The following is an 18,012-nucleotide window of genomic DNA, read 5'->3' as shown; positions in this document are numbered from 1 at the left end:
TTTTTAAGGGGGCAGGAAAGAGATGCCCAACTTCTGAAATACAACTGGAGTCTTCAAACAAGCATTTCATACGCCCTCATCCCATCCTCAAGGCTAAAGCCCCTCCATTGCGAGACTGTTACCTTGCGAATAAAGTTGACATGGCATTCGCCATCCTGCACACGCGGAGGGCAGTTGGGGGGCACGCTGTAGTGAGTGTGAACTTTACTCCTCTGGTCCGCATATATCACTGGTGACTGGAAATGCACCTCAAGGATGTTTACTGCTTGGACCACATGTGTAATATCAAAGCTCTAAATTAAAGGGAAAGAACAAATGTGAAAGTAGCCTCCTGTGTAAAATTTTAGATATAGGCAGAATGCATGAAAGATGCATAAAATAATTGAAATCTTTAGGTTTAGGCTTTTGGCAGGAGAAAGCACTTCTCCAAAATAGTATAACTTAGTTGCCTACTTTTAGTTATAACTGATCACATTCTCCTACGCAAACATAGATTTCTAGGTTTTCTCCTGCTATTTTTACTGACAGATGATGGTTCTAGGCAAACAGAGCAAGCAGAGACTATCTTTAGCCCTGGAATGTCTGCTCTGGCTATTCACACATGGCTTTGAATCGCCAAGGATTTCCTAGACACTTCGTGATAACCTGACTCTCCGCTATGCATAGTATGTATTTCTAAGTCATAAGTTATTTTCGTTTTGATAAGTCCACCCTTGAAAGGGAAGGGAGATCAGGATACAATCTCTTAAGGTAACTGTTCCAGAAAGGAAGGAACAATTTTCTTTTAAAATGGTTTGTCAACTGTCATTTCCCATGAAACTCTGGATTACCAAATTAACAGAGAAGGGAACAGCATTTGTCAAACATTGCCTATGTGCCAAAAACTAATACTGATCACGTCATATAATTAGCTCATTATATCCTCACAATAGTTCCATAGGGTTTGAGTGTCTTCATCATTCTACAAATATGGCAACTGGGAGATAAAGTAACTTACCCAGTGCATCCAAGGACCTGTACTTGCCACTCATGATAACAATGAACCCAAATACATGCAAGTGGTTCTTTTTAACCTGATGTCATTATGTACTTACATAGCTTCTGAACATGTTGTCTGTTTCGCCAACAGGAATATTATTGAGCAGGACTACTGCAACTGTATCGATGCCTTCAAAAACCAACTTTACTTTAAGCCATTTGCTAAAAAAAGAAGATGTATAGAACATTAACTTAGATAATTAGCCTTTTTTTATTAGTTAAGAACGAAAGGAATAAATATTTCACAGAAAATATACATTCTTAGAAGGGAGTTTGCAATGAAATTTTCAGAAATATTGCTTTAATACATTTTTTATATTGAGTGATCCAGTTTAACTTTCTTCAAAATATTTCAATCACCATAAAATCATGAGCATGACTTCTAATTTCCATGCATTGACTTGTTTCCTAGAACTTCACAAATTCTTATAAGAACCAAGTTAAATAATAGACATAAAACATTGTCACACACTATTATATTTACTAACACTAAGAGAACGCATTAACCAAGGAACAAGTATCTGTGAGTAAACATTATGTGCCCAGCACTCTGCTAAGCCTTACAGGGAACTAAAACAGTCTCTGAATTTAAGGAATCTGCAATCTGATTAGCATTGAAGCCTAAAACACAGGAAACAAAGAGAAAGCTTTCAATCTCTTCTACTTTGTGGTACAGTCTTGTTGGATAGACTACAAGTGCTATCAGAGTTTATGTCATAAGGAAAGACTTCAAGAAGGAGACAAGAGTTTAAAGAAGAACAAAATAAATAAAATGTATACCCATACAATAAAACAGCACTCAGCAATAAAAAGAAATGAAGTACTGGTGAATATGACAACACGGATGAGCTTGAAAACATTATCATGCTAAGTGAAAGAAGCCAGTCACAAAGGACCACATATTGTATAATTCCATTTCTTTGAGATTTCCACAAGAAACAAATCCACAGAAATAAAAAATAAATTAGTGGTTGCCTAGGGCTGAGAGAGGGATGGGGGATGGAGGTGCAGGAAGTGGTGCACGATTGGCAACAGTAAGCAGCATTTTCACAGACAAGCAGAGAAAATTAAACTTGATCTGCCAATCGAAAGGAAGACACCGTCATTCTTAAGCAAGAATGTCATGGTAAAATCAAAATTCGGGAAAGATGAATCTTATGTTTCTGCATACGAAAGACTGGAGAATAATAAAGGCCTAGGCAAAGGCGGAAACTTGGAAATGAGGAGGCAGGGGCTGAACCAAGAGAAATGATAGGCAAAAATTAACAGGACTCAGAAACAGACCGAATACAGGGAGATGAAGAAAAGATATGATGAGCCAAAAACTCCTTGGGCACGGAAGATTGGGAAGAAGGTATTACAGTAAGAGAAATAACGAGGTTGCTAGACTATAAAGCAAGCTTTCAGTGGGAAAGTGAATTGGTTAAATTTCGGATATGTTGAGTTCAAGGTGAAAGAGGACCCCCTATTAGAGATATTTTAAGTATTATCTAGAAATAAGAGCCTGGAACACAGTAACTCCATGATATTGAGCACTATTTTCTGGCTTTATTTCTTTTTTAAGAAGCTAGTAAATAATTACCCAAAAAAAGGTCATATTAAAGGGACAAAAGGGTTTTTTTTTTTTTTATTTAGCAATAATGGTGGTAGATACAATTGGGTTACATTCTGCTACATAGAACATTACTGAAAACTATACCATGGTTTTCCTCGTGGCCTCACGACATAATCTAAGGCCAATGCCTTAGTTTCAGTGGCTGGTTAACACTACACCAAACAAAGGATGTATCTCTGATCCTACTTGACAATATTGTAAATATATACACTCTATGGATTACTGGGAGGGCAGGGAAAAGGAAAGGCAGATAAGAGAACTGACTAGGTCGAGGTGACTCCATTATAACCACTGGAAAAATGATTGAATAAGACATAATTTTGAAAAAAAAAAAAAAAAAGACATAATTTTGTGACTAATGATCAGTGGCACCACCCTCATACACAAATCAAAACATAAATCATATATATTCACTTTTATAGTACAGGCTTTAGTCTGACAATGTTCTGATATGCAACCTAAACAAAAGATTACTGCAGACAGAAAAAGAACAAAAGTTCAAATAATAATAATAACTGAATAGATAGATATAGATATAAATATAGATATACACACATAAGTACCTTATGTCAAAAGGGATTTTAAATTTCTTGATATAGGTCCAGTTATCCAAGGCGATCCATCGGTAGTTAAGGTTATTAAATCTGTAGTAAGGATCCTGTTGATAAAAATTATGGTAGGTGATTAAATATGTAAAAATAATTAATGAAATAAACTATCAATGATAGCTATTTATTACCTAAAAATTAATGAACTCTTGGCCTAAGAGTGAAAGCATTTCATATGCCGACACATCCCATCCTCAAAGCTAAAGCTCCATCTGTTTAAGAGACCATTACCTTTCAAACAAAGTTGCCATGGCATGAGCATACTAAAAATACTAAAAATAATTTTAAACGGAAAAAAAAAAGCCCAACACAATCAAAATACCTGAAATGAAAGAGCTCTGAGATACAACTATTACATAGCTTCATTATGAAGGAACATGTGTGGAGATGGAGAGTGGCTTCCTCTGTTAAAACCAAGCACAGAACCTGCAAGGTATCAGCAGAGAATGAACGGCAGCACTTCTTATGGTGCGCAGCCATCAGACACTCACCGCCCTCTGGTTCTCACTTTGCGTTTTGCTGCCACTATCCCAGCTGGCCTCAAGAGGAACACTTCTTCTCCTCTACTGCCCAAAGATCAGCAAAACTCCCACTCCTTGGATTTACTCAGCATTTACAAAGTTATTTTTCACTCAGCTTTACTAAGTGAACACAGAAAGGATCTCTGCAGAGAATATACAGGCAGCGTAGATACCGTCAAACTTACAGACTTCAGGTTTCCTGTATTAGCCTAGACTAGGTCAGCAAACTACAACCCATAGGCCTAATGCAGCTCACTGCCTGTTTTTGTATGGCCAGTGAGCTAAGAATGGACATGTGTCGATAAAGAAAGTTTTACTGGAGCACAGCCAGGCCCATTCCTTTATAAATTACATACGACAGTTTTCATGCTACAATAGCAGAGTTGAGTAGACACGACACAGACCAAATGACCCATGAAGCCTAAAATAGTATCTGGCCCTCTGCCCTAGACAACTGGCCTGCTGGGTGTTCACAGATGCTCTTCCATCTCAGGGTCCAGCCCCAAGTCCTCCCTTCCATAATCCTTACCCCTTTCTTCTCCTACTCATTTTCTACCCTTTACCTCTCAGATGACGGCTCCCAGGCAGGAGGTGGAACAGAAAATGGTAAGAGAAGTTTCTCAGTTCTAATGTCTGTGAACAACACCACGGCTACATAGAGGGACACAGCACAGGCTCAGAGGGCTTCTCCCTTCCAACTGGGACAGGTCCAAGGGTGACTGCCTCAGGAACTGCAACTCCACGTTGAGAGGGAAAAGCCAACTTTGTCTCAGTTCCACACAGGTAAGGGCTGGCCACTGGCAACAACCAGCTGAGCACTTGCCCAGAGAACAAATCCGCAAGGGGCGCTATAACATCACGGGGTGCGTGTCAAAATGGAGAGAAAGGCATCAGCCAGAAACGGCTCCTGCCTGGAAGAAATAACTTTGATAAGATACGAAGAGGGTGGGGGGACTTCCCTGGTGGCCCAGTGGTTAAGAATCCACCTGCCGATGCAGGGGATACGGGTTCGAGGCCTGGTCCGGGAAGATCCCACATGCCGCGGAGCAACTAAGCCCGTGCACCACAACTACTGAGCCCGCGTGCCACAACTACTGAAGCCCGCGCACCTAGAGCCCGTGCTCCGCAACAAGAGAAGCCACTGCGATGAGAAGCCCGCTCACCGCAACGAAGAGTAGCCCCCGCTTGCCGCAGCTAGAGAAAGCCTGCGCGCAGCAACGAAGGCCCAACGCAGCCAAAAAAAAAAAAAGATACCAAAAGAGCAGTCAGTGGTTGACGAGATTTAATAACAACCAATAGGGCTTCCCTGGTGGCGCAGTGGTTGAGAGTCTCCCTGCCGATGCAGGGGACATGGGTTCGTGCCCCGGTCCGAGAAGATCCCACATGCCGCGGAGCGGCTGGGCCCATGAGCCATGGCCGCTGAGCCTGCGCGTCCGGAGCCTGTGCTCCGCAACGGGAGAGGCCACAACAGTGAGACGCCCGCGTACCGAAAAAATAGTAATAATAATAACAACCAATAATCACCAAACTGACTTTTAAGGTCTGGTTAATGGTGAGCTTTTGTTCTGCTAAATGGGGTGTGCCAGGCCCAGCCCACTTGCTTCCTTTTCTTCTCTTCCCCACACGCAGGACTCAGCCTCTCCACGGAACTAACATGGAGTAAATATTTAAGGACACGGGTTTGAAGAGGCTCCTAGTTATTAGCCTGCCCATGTGTCTCTACCCAGCCCTATTTATAACTCTACACTGTGGACTTAATCCAATATATTTAAAAATATCATGACAAGAAAGGTGTGAAGGCTGATGCAGTTGCAAGATGTTAACCTGCGGAGCCTCGGGGCTGGGTGATGATCGGTCTTGTGGGGCACAAGACTCCTTCCCATCCCCCGGCTCCTTGAAGGAAGCTGCATGTCAAGCTCCAGAGGGTGATCTTCTCAGATAAATTTTTTCTAGACAAACAGAATTTAGAAGTTAAATATTTTCTCTTACTTAAAAGAAGCCAATATGAAAAGGCTACAGACTGTATGATTCCAACTATATGATGCTCTGGAAAAGGCAAAACTATGGAGACAGTAAAAGGATCAGAGGGTACCAGGGATTAAGGAGGAAAGAAGGATGAATAGGCAGAGAACAAAGGATCTCTAGGGCAGTGAAACTACTCTGAATGATACTATGATGGTGGCTACATATCATTATACATTTGTCAAAATCCATAGAATGTACAACACTAAGAATGAGCTGTAACATAAACTATGGACTTCTGGTGATAATGATGTGTCACTGTAAGGTTCACTGATGGTAACAAATGTACCACTCTGGTAGGGGGTGTTGATAGCGGGGCAGCTGTGCATGTGTGGAGACATATAGGAACTGTCTGTATTTTCCATTCAATTTTGTTATGAAACTAAAATTGCTCCAAAAAAATAAAATTTATTTAAAAAAATTGCTCTAAGGGCAAATGCCTACCTCCCTAAATTAAAAGTTGCAGAGACTCAGATTACATTTATAATAACTACTGCACATGCTAAGCAACCAACTTAATTTGGTTCCAGAGTGGTCTGATCCCCTTTGCTCATATTAAAATTCTGAGTCCTATTTAAAGCAAATAGGACTACGTTCAGCATTACGTCTGACGACTAAGGACCCATGTAAGTGACTGAGTTCATAAGCAAACCCATGAACCCTAAAGACAGTAACAGTATCACTTGTTGACCATTTACTTTATATCAGCCTCCAAGATAGGCACTCATTCACTCTTATCTTCATAACAAAGATGTGCTGTAAATACCGTTCTATAGAGGAAGAAACTAATGCTCCAAAAGATGCAGTGTCTTTCCTGAGGTCCCATGATGAAGCAGAAGTACATCCAGGCATGAAACAAACTCAGTCCGACACCAAAGTCTACATTTTTCCAACTGTGCTTCAGTGCCTCACGCCATATTTACCTACTTTTGTGTGTGTGTGTGTGGTACGCGGGCCTCTCACTGCTGTGGCCACTCCCGTTGCAGAGCACAGGCTCTGGACGCGCAGGCTCAGCGGCCATGGCTCACGGGTCCAGCCGCTCCGCGGCATGTGGGATCTTCCCGGACCGGGGCACGAACCCGTGTCCCCTGCATCGGCAGGCAGAGTCTCAACCACTGCACCACCAGGGAAGCCCCTACCTACACTTTTATACCAGATGATCATTGCATCTCGTACCTACCATTTTTAGTAGTGTATGTGTATATTTACAATATATTTTCTTCTATTTTTAAGTGTATATTTTGAGTGAGAAAAACTTTATAAAGGAGTCTATGCAGTTATTAAAAATTTTTCTAGATCTATATTTATAGACATTTATAGATACAGAGAGATGTTCTATAGATACAGAGAGATGTTCATCATATATTTTAAATGAAGAAGTAGCTTACAAAACCATCTCAGGGACTGACTTCATCTTTATATTATTATATTTGTTTGTATATACTTAGAAAAGTCTGGAAAGATATATATGAAAATTTTTACCTCTGCTTAATAGTATGCTTTTTATTAGCTTTTTCCTTCTTTATATTTTATATTTCTCTGCATCAGTATTTGTACAGTAAGTATTAAACATTTATTACTCTTTTTAAAAGAATTTTAAAAGAGAATAAGAAAATTCAGTATATAAGAATTTTGTGCATGATAAAAGTAATGTTTTGTATCAGTGGACAACAGAGAAATTGTTCAAATCATTTGATATAGAAAACTGTTTAACCATTTGAAAAAACTCAAATGGATCAAAATTTTAGATACAAAAGAGGAATTATAATACTAAAAGGAGGAAATATAGGTAAATATTTATTTAATTGGGAGAGAGGAAATTACTTCCAAAGCATAATACCAAAGACAGAAACAATCATAAAAGAAAAAAAGCTTAAAAGATTTCAACATATAAAACTTTAAAACATGTATATGACAAAATATATCATTAATAAATGGGAAATTTTTGAAAATATATAACAACAGGCCTAACAAATCTATATTTTAAAAGATGAATAGTCAATAGAAAAATAGATAAAAAACAGGAATAAGTAAGCCCAAATCACCAATAAGCATGAAATAAACATGTAAAAGGTGTTTAGGGCTTCCCTGGTGGCGCAGTGGTTGAGAGTCCGCCTGCCGATGCAGGGGACACGGGTTCGTGCCCCGGTCCGGGAAGATCCCACATGCCGCGGAGCGGCTGGACCCGTGAGCCATGGCCGCTGAGCCTGTGCGTCCAGAGCCTGTGCTCCACAACAGGAGAGGCCACAACAGCTAGAGGCCCGCATACCGCCAAAAAAAAAAAAAAAAAAAGGTGTTTAACCACCTCACTAGAAAGTAAATTGTTTCTATTTTTATTTTTTAAAATAATATCCAAATCTAGCACTTAAAACAAGTACTCCAATAAAGTCATGATGGGAGTGTAAAACTGGTACAACTTTTATGGAGAACAACTTAGAAGTACATAGCAAAAAACTAAAAAAATGTATACTCTTTTGAATCAACAATTCCACTCTTAAAAATTTGTCCAAGAGAATAAGGATGTACACTAACTAAAAGGTAGCTAAAAATATCTTCCCATCATTGCAGAATAAAATCCAAAAGTTATTCCCAATGGCCTACAAGCCCTGCATGATCTGCCCCAGATGGCTACTTTGAAATCATCCACCTGCCCCCCAGGTCACAGGGCTACAGCCACCTGGCCTGCTTACTATTCCTGGAACTCATCAAGCATGTTCCTGCCTCAAGGGCTCTCCCCTCCTCACTGCCATCTTTTCTTCCTTTTTGCTGGGAATTCGCTTCCGCTTAAAACTGAACTCATCAAAAGATCTTTATCAAAATGGCTATCTTTAACCACCTTTTCTAAAATAGAATCTTTCCCAACAAGCCTTCGCTCTCTCTTCCTTTAACATGCTTTATTTTTCTTCAGTGTACCCGCTGTCACTGTATTACCTATTAATCTGTTTATTGTCTATCTCCTCCACTAGAATGTCTATTGGGACAAAGACTTTGTTTTCTTCACCACTTGATTCCAAGCACCTGGAATAATGCCTGCCACATTGGAGGTACTGAATAAATATTTACGAGATAATTAGGTGAATGACTTCAGCAAGATATGTTTCAAGTTCTCATGTAAACACTGTATTTGGACCAGTGTCTGCTCTAAACTATAAAATATTTCCTAGGTCAACACCAAAAAGGGATGGTATAATAAAGCAGGTAGTATAACAACATCATATTACTCCATAATGATACTTGATGATTATTGTCAATAGGCCTGGAGTTCCCCAATCCCCAAAAGCTCCCCATCTCTCATCCCACTACCATTTAAGAACTACATCTACCTTTACTGAAACTTAAACTTTTCCTTAGAATTTATTAACAGATTTAACAGACATTGTAAATTGTTCCCACGAGGAAAAGTCAGTTATTTCCTTCTGTGAGCACATCATTCACATTAACGAGTAACCAAACATTGTTTCTTGATATGTAGCCCTATAACATGAAACAGTAATCTGATTTACTACAGCCACTAATGATTTCCCATTGCCTTAATTTAATCAGGAAAATGAGGCAAGGAGAAACCCTGCAAAAGAAACACAGGCATTTTCAAAGCATGGGTAAGTGAAGCCTTGGGGTAACCAAGGTCACCTGTGGTCCATGTCATAAGTAGTTTGTTAACTAAAAATAGTTCAAATACTTAAGTCTGAGGATTCTTTACTTAAAAAATAAACAGGACCATGGTCAGTGTCATTTACATTTGCTTCCTTTCTGATACACGTTTTTGAAAAAAGGCTAATTGTACCAGATCAGAAATTTTGCATAACCCTAGTTGACTGTCCTGTCATTTAAGTAAACTTCGAATTATATTCCTGACAGTCAACTCCAGTGCTTTAAAAACACATGATTTGTCAATGTGTCACACAGGGTAAGTGTCACACAGTACAGAAGGCTATGTAGTCAGGCCAGGCTGGGTTATAACTCGATTTCTGCCACTCTTAGTTGCTGTGTGATCTTGGGAAAATTCTCTAACTTCTCTGGGCTCCATAATTCATATCATCCATAAAATGAAGATAAGAAGACTTACTCTTTAGAGTTGTTATGCGGATTGGGACAATGCATGCAAACCACGTATCAAGTACATCTTGTCCCTAGCAAAGCCATTAAAGATGTGCAGCAGATGGAAGGAAAAAGCAGTGGGAGGTGGCAGTCTGTTTGCAAACCTCTAACCACAGGCGGCCAAACAGGAAAACGTCCTCCACCAGAAGTCTAGAAATTGAAGCATCTATTGGGACACACACATCACATCACATCACACGCCCTGAGAGGAAACAGCATCTTTCTTCATATCCCAATCAGCATTAAAAATTATTTAGCCTGTACGCTAGCACTGACAATCCTACCCTTACACTTGCAGGTCTCATTCTCCTCAGCTTATGTGCTGCTGCACCAATTCCAAATCTGACTCCCTGGTGCCTAAAAGCGAAAATGAAAAACTGAGGCATTAATGAATACAGTTAACCCTTACTAGGCGAAAGACTATTGTCCTCTGCAGTGTTCGGGTATTTGAAACAATAATCCCCCGCTTTAGGCTTTGTCAGTGACAACACGTCCTTTCTAATCTACGCTTCACTGGAGAACTATGGCAATAACACCCCCAGTAGAACTGTCTGGACCTCCGCTTTCCTGAGTTGCTGCTGTCCCAGCGTGGGCGTGGGTCAGCCTCCATCTAGCCCGGACCCCAGCGGTGATCTTCGCCAAGAGTAGATACATTGCCTCGGCGTCCCCATCCCCACCCCCTCACCACCACCACCCCTAGACCACAAGACGCAAAGGGGAAGTTAGTGCCAAACCGAGGAGAACAGCCCCGGGCTCGGGGACTGCCAGGCCGTTCCTGGGCCCCTCTCACCACGAGGGGGACGCGGGCGCAGGCTCCCGGCGGGGAGGCCGCAGACAGTACCTGGATGAGCCTTTGGTGGAACAAGGCGCTGTGCACGCAACCGGGAACCTCCGCGGGCAACTCCAGCGAGCCGTTCCCGCTGCGGATCCTCCAGCTTCCCCGCAAGCTGACGCTGACCACCATGGCAGCGGAGCCCGCACCGCACAACGCAAGCAGCAGGAGCAGGCGGAGGAGCATGCCGGTGGCCGGTACTTCACCCACCCACGGGGGTAGAAGCCCCGCGCTTCGGAGAGCCGCGGAAGTTACCCTCTGTTCGAGAGGAGCCTGGGCTCTAGCTCTCCCCGCCCCGGGGCCCGCCCCCAGCTCCCGGCCACGCCCCCGCCTCTCGGCCACACCCCCAGGTCAGCTGAGCTGAAAGGACCTCAGCTGCTCCCCAGGCTCCGCAGGCTAGCTGGGAGCGCGGATGTCGTGCCAACTGGCCGAAGCTCGGCGTCGCGAGTGTCGGAGCCGCCACCTCGTGCATGGTTCCGGGCTCGGACCGCTGCGGTCTGGGTCCTCCTCGGCTCTTATTCCAGCTGCTCCGGCGTCGGAACGGGAGGCGAGAACCGTGCACGCTAATTGGGACACACCAATCTCTGGGCGCAAAGTGGCGCACAGCCTCGGGGAGCTCAGGGACAGACAGTAGTGTGCGGAAACTACAGCAAGAGAGGCTCCTCACTGCTTCAGAGAACCGAAAACCAAGACACCCCATCACTTCAGTTCCCCCCGGTTTCCCCACACTCTCATCAGTGCTGCAGGTGTCTGCCCGGCGCGAGTAACGCCCACCTCCGGCAGCTCTGCAGGTTTGTCTTAGAACAGTCTGCCCTTCAAACAATAAATAAGTACTAAAGTACCTAATTCGTACGGTTGTTGTGAGAGCTGAGAAAATCCGTGTACAGTGTGCAACATAAGGCCCGGCCCAGAGAAAACACAGCACTTTGGCCTGATGTTAGTGGGCTACGACCTTCTGTTTTATAAAGCTCTGCAGAGGAGGTTCCTGAGATTCCGGAAACCTGCATTAATGCGCAGGCAAATTTAAAATCCTCTGCCGCTCACTAGCTGTGGGACCTGGGCAAGCCACAAACTCTCTAATACCCCCGTTCCCAGAACTCAAAATTGGAGACAGTACTCCTTTTTTGGGTTGTGATAAGCATAAAATGAGTTAACATACTTGGCTGTTCCTAACAATGCCTAGGTACCCAAGAAATACCACAGGTTTATTTCAAGTCTCATAGTGGCGCAGTCTACTTGAGTCCCATTTTTGCAATAGGATGTAACTGCGATCTGGGAAGTTAAGAGGGAATTTCGCATTGCATAAAATAGACTAACGTATGACTGTGTTGATGTTATCTACCTTATTTCTGTATTTAAGCAGAAGTCTTTGAAGAGAAGTTCTCCCCCCATTAAATCCGAGCTTTGTTTTGCCTTAGAATGGCCCTGGAATTGCCTGAATCTGTAGACACTGGACAATATTTTATTTTTTCAGAGTCAGCATTTTTCACAAGCCTAGCATCTTGGCTTTAGGGACATTTGGATTATTTAGCCCAAGCCTCTGGCTTTAAAGCTGAGGGAACAGGGTCCAAAGAAGTCAGGTGACTTGCCTGTCAGACAGTGGCAGACAGGACCCAAACTCTCCTTTCCTGGCCCATAGACTCCTTGCAGTAGAGCCCATTGATATTAAGGGGGAAAGGCTCTGGCTGGTTCAAAGGTTTCCTCACTCCAGGAGCATTTTACTTTTGATAGGAACGGAGCTCCCAATTCAAATTATATTCTCTGGGCTTCCCTGGTGGCGCAGTGGTTGAGAGTCCGCCTGCCGATGCAGGGGACATGGGTTCGTGCCCCGGTCCGGGAAGATCCCACATGCCACGGAGCGGCTGGGCCCGTGAGCCATGGCCGCTGAGCCTGCGCGTCTGGAGCCTGTGCTCCACAACGGGAGAGGCCACAGCAGTGAGAGGCCCGCGTATCGCAAAAAAAAAAAAAAAATTATATTCTCTGATTCATGGCATTAAATGGCCAGCCCTAGTCTGTTCAAAACTGATAACAAGACTTACGGCCGCAAGAGTGGCAAAGAGTTTTTGTTTGTTTGTTTGTTTTTTCATAAATCCCAGAGCCAAGTCAAAGGAAAATTCATTCCTGTGAATATGTTTGGATATACTCTGTTGTTCTATTAAGAAATATTTTAGGGAATCTATTTTTTTAAAAAAACAAGAATAGAGACTTATCATTCCTCCTTTCATTCCAAGACACAAGTATGACATCATTTGAATTACTTCACTTTGAAAACATACATTGGTCCAAACCCATAGAATGTACAACACCATGAGTGAACTGTAATGTAAGCTACAGACTTTGGGTGATAATGATGGTAGGTTCATCAATGATAACAAATGTACCATTCTAGTGGGGGGATGTTGATAATGGGGGAGTCTGTGCATGTGTTGGGGCAGGGAGTGTATGGGACATCTGTATTTTCTATTCAGTTTTGCTGTTAATCTAAAGTTATTCCAAAAAATAAAAATAAAGTATATATATATATATATATATATATATATATATATATATATACACACATATACATGTATGTATGTATATTCATGGGTCAAAGAAATAAAAGACTTCCAGTTACTGTTTTGTCATGTCAGAAGCTTGCAAGTCATCACTCCATCCTAAAAACAAGTAAAAAGCTGAACAAACTGAAAATCAACAGCTTTTGTTAGATCTGTCAGAGAATTCAGGTGAAAGGGCAAACTGCTGCCCCCCAAATGGAGAAAAAGACAGGTGGATACAGAGAATCACAACTTAACCAAAGCAGAAACCCATGAGTAGAAAGCTCTGCGAAAACCAGTACTAGGGAAGGAAAATCTAAACTCTAATTTCTGGGACTTCCCCGGCGGCCCAGTGGTTAAGACTCTGCATTTCCACTGCAAGAGGCACAGGTTTGATCCCTGGTTGGGGACCGCATGCCGCAAGGCCAAAAAAAAAAACCCACACAAAATAAAAACAAAAAAACCTCTAATTGTTGAGTGGCTGGAGGCTCAGTGCGGACAAATTTGAGAGTTTAAAAACTCCACAGGGGACTTCCCCGGTGGTCCAGTGGTAAAGAATCCGCCTTACAATGCAGGGGACTCGGGTTCCAACCCTGGTCAGGGAACTAAGATCCCGCATGCCGCGGAGCAACTACTGAGCTCGTGCACCTCAACTAGAGAGAAGTCCCGGCGCCGCAATGAAAAAGATCCCGCATGCCTCCACGAAGATGCCGCGTGTCGCAACTAAGACCCGACGCAGCCAAAAATAAAAATAAATAAATAAGTAATAAATAAATCTTAAAACAAACAAAAACTCCACCGGAATTCAGTCTTAGTGGGTCTCCCCACAGCTTTGTGTTTTGTTTCCAGAACATCTACCAGCTCTCACATTGAAGATTTGCGAGCAATTCCCTCATGCTTCCAGCAGAGGGACGGGGGTAAGGAACCATTTTGAAATACATGATAGCATTCTCAAGAACTACCCTCAAGAGAAACGATTTTGTCAGAGCCTAACCTGGGAGAAGGGAAGTTCCTCCTAGCCTTCTTGCCTTACCTAAGGGGCTAAAAAAAAGAGAAGCATTTATTAAATTCACAGCCCAGGACACAAGTTCACTAAAAGACTAAGGCCTAATCATAAGACTATAGACAGCTTCCCCTCTCCTCATACCTTCCCACTATATCACTAAAGGCCTCTTTGCCACTGTTCATTTCACTGCACACATCACGTATGGCTTTCAACAAAAAATTACAAGGCAAAAAGAGACAGAGCAAGCCCTAGAAGCAGACTCAGATATAGCAGGGATGTTGGATTACCAGGACAAGAATTTAAAATATTAGGCCAGCACTGGTCTAATACCAACACCAGACAAAGACATTACAGTAAAAGAGAACTATAGACCAATATCTCTCATGAACATAAATGGAAAACTCCGTAACAAAACAGTAGCAAATTGAATCCAAAAATACATATATTTAAAAAAATATATATATATATATGAATCATGACCAAGTGGGATTTATTCTGGGTATGCAAGGCTGGTTCAACATTCAATCAATTAATGTAATTCATCACAACAATAGGTTAAAAAATAAAAATCACATTATCATATCAATAGCTACAGAAAAAACACTTGACAAAGTCCAGTACCCATTCATGATAAAAACTCCACACACTAGGAATAGAGGGGAACTTCCTCACCTTAGTAAAGAACACAAAGATCTACACCTAACATTACACTAAATGGTGAGAAACTAAAAGTTTTTCTGCTAAGATCAGGAATAAGGCAAGGAGGCCTCCTCTTGTCACTCCTTTTCAACATCGTATTGGAAGCCCTAACTAATGTAGTAAGAAAAGAAAAGGAAATAAATAGTATACAGTTTAGGAAGACATAAAACTATCTTTGTTTGCAGATGACATGATTGCCTATGTATAAAATCAACAACAACAAAAAAAAAACACTGGAAATAATAAGCAATTTATAGCAAGGTTACAGGATACAAGGTTAGTATACAAAAGTCTATCATTTTCCTATATACCAGCAATGAACAATTAGAATTTGAAATTAAAAACATAATGCTATTTACATTAGCACCCCCCAAAATAAAACACTTAAGTATAAATATAACAAAAATGTTTAAAATCTACATGAGGAAAACTACAATACTCTGATGAAAGTAATCAAAGAAGAACTAAATAAATGGAGAGATGCTCCATGTTCATGGATAGAAAGACTCAGTATTGTCAAGATGGCAGTTCTTCCCAACTTGATCTATAGAGTCAATGCAATCCCAATCAAAATCCCAGCCAGTTATTTTGTGGATTTTAACAAACAGATTCTAAAGTTTATATGAGAGGCAAAAGATCCAGAATAACCAACACAATATTGAAGAAGAACAAAGTTGGAGGATTAATGCTACCCTATCAGGAACTAAGCTGAGCTGGAAGAGAGATCTGAGCTGTCAGGAGTCAGAGCAGCCAATTAAAGCAACAAGGAGCCAAACTGAAAGTAACAGTGAAGATTTCAACCACTTACAGTGATAGTATAAGCAAGAGGCTAAAACTGGAGAAGACGCCAACTCTCCCCTGTTTCATTGCCCAAGAAAATGGCACACCAGTCACGGGCCAGGTGGATCAGCACAGATGTGTGTGTTGTCTCACGTTGAGAGAGTCCTGAACAAAAGGCTCTGGCTGTTTTATGGGCCCTGGGGTAGGGGAGGAGAATGAGGAGGAAGGGTTGGAGTGGAAAATTGCTGGGTACTGAGTTTGAGTAGGAATAAATGTATTCAGGGTTTCCCACTTCTCCTCTCCAATAAGGAGATCTCAGTGCAGTCACCTGAAGATGACCTCTGCCCAAGGCCTCAGATAAAGAGAACAAGAAATGAAGTCAATGAAACTAGGAATGTAAATATGTGAAGAGCATGAATAGTCAGAGGGGCAATAATAGGTCCTTCACTGCAACTCCCTTTAGAGATTATAATACTTAGACTGTATACCAAGTCTGATTGGGGAGGACAGCTTTACCTCGTGAAGCCTTTCAGGTAAAGTCTTTGTAATTGCCTATGGTCAGGCCTGAAAAACCACACTTATATCATATGACCCAACAGATCTAATAGTGCTGGAGATATCCATGGAGTGTCTATGGAGCTTTGGGCAAGCTCTAATAGAAGACTCACAGTGTAGACCCTTATACTCTGGAGCAAGGCTATGTGCTTCACCATAGAGAACTGCTCTGTTGGAAAAATAGGTCCTACCGTACTACTGGGTCTTGGCAGAGACCAAACCTCTGACCGTGGTACACCAAGTGACTATGCAGCCTGAACTGAGGGTCTGCAAATCAACCAAGCCATAAAGCTGGGCAGAGCCTGCAATGTTCCACACTGGATAGAAAGTGATACATCCAGACTCAAACGGAAGTCCAAGAAAATTACATGAATTTGTAGTCTAGCCTTCCATGTCACCGTCTCTTCTGCACTGATGACGACACTGATGACTTCAAGGGGAGTTCCTCCTGCCTGATTGACAGAGGCCTGATTCATACCTGGGCTGGTGCAATATGTATTGGAACTGGCCATAAAAGGACTGCTGCCACATTACAGCCCCACTTAGGAGTGGCCCTGAATGACATTGGTGAAGGGAAATGTTCCCAGTGCACAGACTTGTGAGATATATGTTTGTTTTTCACTTCATGTGACAGGAGAGGTGGTTTGAGGCACAGTTATATATTGACACCTGGGCAGAGCCAAAAGTCTTACTTGGTTGGTCAGGGCCTTAAAAGAAATAAAACTAGAAGATAGGTGACATGGAGGTCTGGGTAGATAATATGCGGACGGACTGTAGGAGTGGGCACAACACATGCTGTTTCTTTGTAACTCACATTAATGTTCACAAGAGAACATGTACAGAGGAAGCTCTTGACAGCCAAGTACACAGAAAGACAGTCCTATGAATTTTAGCTGGCCTCTCTATGCACCATCCCAGTACTTGACATTGGGCACATGAAGAGAGTGGCCATGGTAGCAGGGATGAAGGCTATGCATGGACCCAACATGGGCTTTCTCTCACCAAGGATATCTTCCTACCTCTGCTGATTGCCCAACCACCCAGCGGCAGAGACTGATGCTGAGCCCAAATAAAGGTACCATTCCTTACGAGGACCAGACAGCCACCTGTTGGCACATTGATTACATTGGACACCTTCCTCCTTGATTGGGGTGTCAAATTGATACACTGAAATTAATAGATTCTGAATATGTTCTGCCTTCCCGGACTGCAGTGTCTCCACTAGCACCATCTGAGAGTTGATAGAATTCTTCATTTCTTAAAATGGTATCCCTACCAGTGCCTTAGAAAACAGATCCACTTGATGTAAAAGGAGATGTGAAGATGGGCAGGTGGGCTCATGACCTTGAGAAACACTTATTTTACCAAGTACCCTATCACAGGAGCAGCCAACCTCCTCTCAAAAACAACAACAACAAAAAACAACACAACAAAAAACCCAAACCAGTGGAATGGCCTGTGGAAAACTCAGCTTAAGGACAGCACCTTGCGGGGCTGGAGCACTTTCCCACGGGATGCGGTATATGCACTGAACTATGGTCAACATGTGGTGCTATATCTCCCCAAATTAGAATCCACAGGTATAAAAACCAGGATATAAAAGCAGGAGTAGCCTCCCTCATCATCAGTCTCAGTGACTCACTAATGGAATTTATGTTTCCTGTTCCTGAAACTGTTGATGCTGTTAGGTCAGAAGTCTTGGAT

At 42.2% G+C, this 18,012-nt stretch overlaps 1 protein-coding gene across 12 annotated transcripts in view; it reads right to left on the bottom strand.

Moving 5' to 3' along the window:
• Positions 1-15,937, bottom strand: part of MANBA (mannosidase beta) — a 168,827-nt gene extending 152,890 nt beyond the window's left edge. For 6 of the 12 annotated variants that reach the window (XR_004023015.2, XR_016393401.1, XR_016393400.1 and 3 more), the window contains exons 1-4: positions 10,744-11,015; positions 3,217-3,311; positions 1,095-1,200; positions 123-293 (exon numbers count right to left, since the gene is read on the bottom strand). Coding sequence is in view for 7 of the 12 variants with exons in the window: in XM_022582442.3 (XP_022438150.2) it covers positions 123-293; positions 1,095-1,200; positions 3,217-3,311; positions 10,744-10,920 (549 nt within the window). In the remaining 5 variants the exon portion in view is untranslated. Of the gene's footprint in view, positions 1-122; positions 294-1,094; positions 1,201-3,216; positions 3,312-5,606; positions 10,502-10,743; positions 11,017-15,781 lie in introns of those variants that run through there. The other 6 variants (XM_089912438.1, XM_089912437.1, XM_089912441.1 and 3 more) reach the window with 5 other exon arrangements.
• Between the last annotated feature and the right edge of the window lie 2,075 nt (positions 15,938-18,012).

This window comes from Delphinapterus leucas, chromosome 5 (assembly GCF_059928025.1).
Source record: "Delphinapterus leucas isolate spDelLeu-1000000601 "Yukka" chromosome 5, BTC_Dleu_Yukka2, whole genome shotgun sequence".
Taxonomy (NCBI): domain Eukaryota; kingdom Metazoa; phylum Chordata; class Mammalia; order Artiodactyla; family Monodontidae; genus Delphinapterus; species Delphinapterus leucas.
Note: the sequence above shows the minus strand (reverse complement) of the source record. Positions and strands in the feature narration are given on the sequence as shown.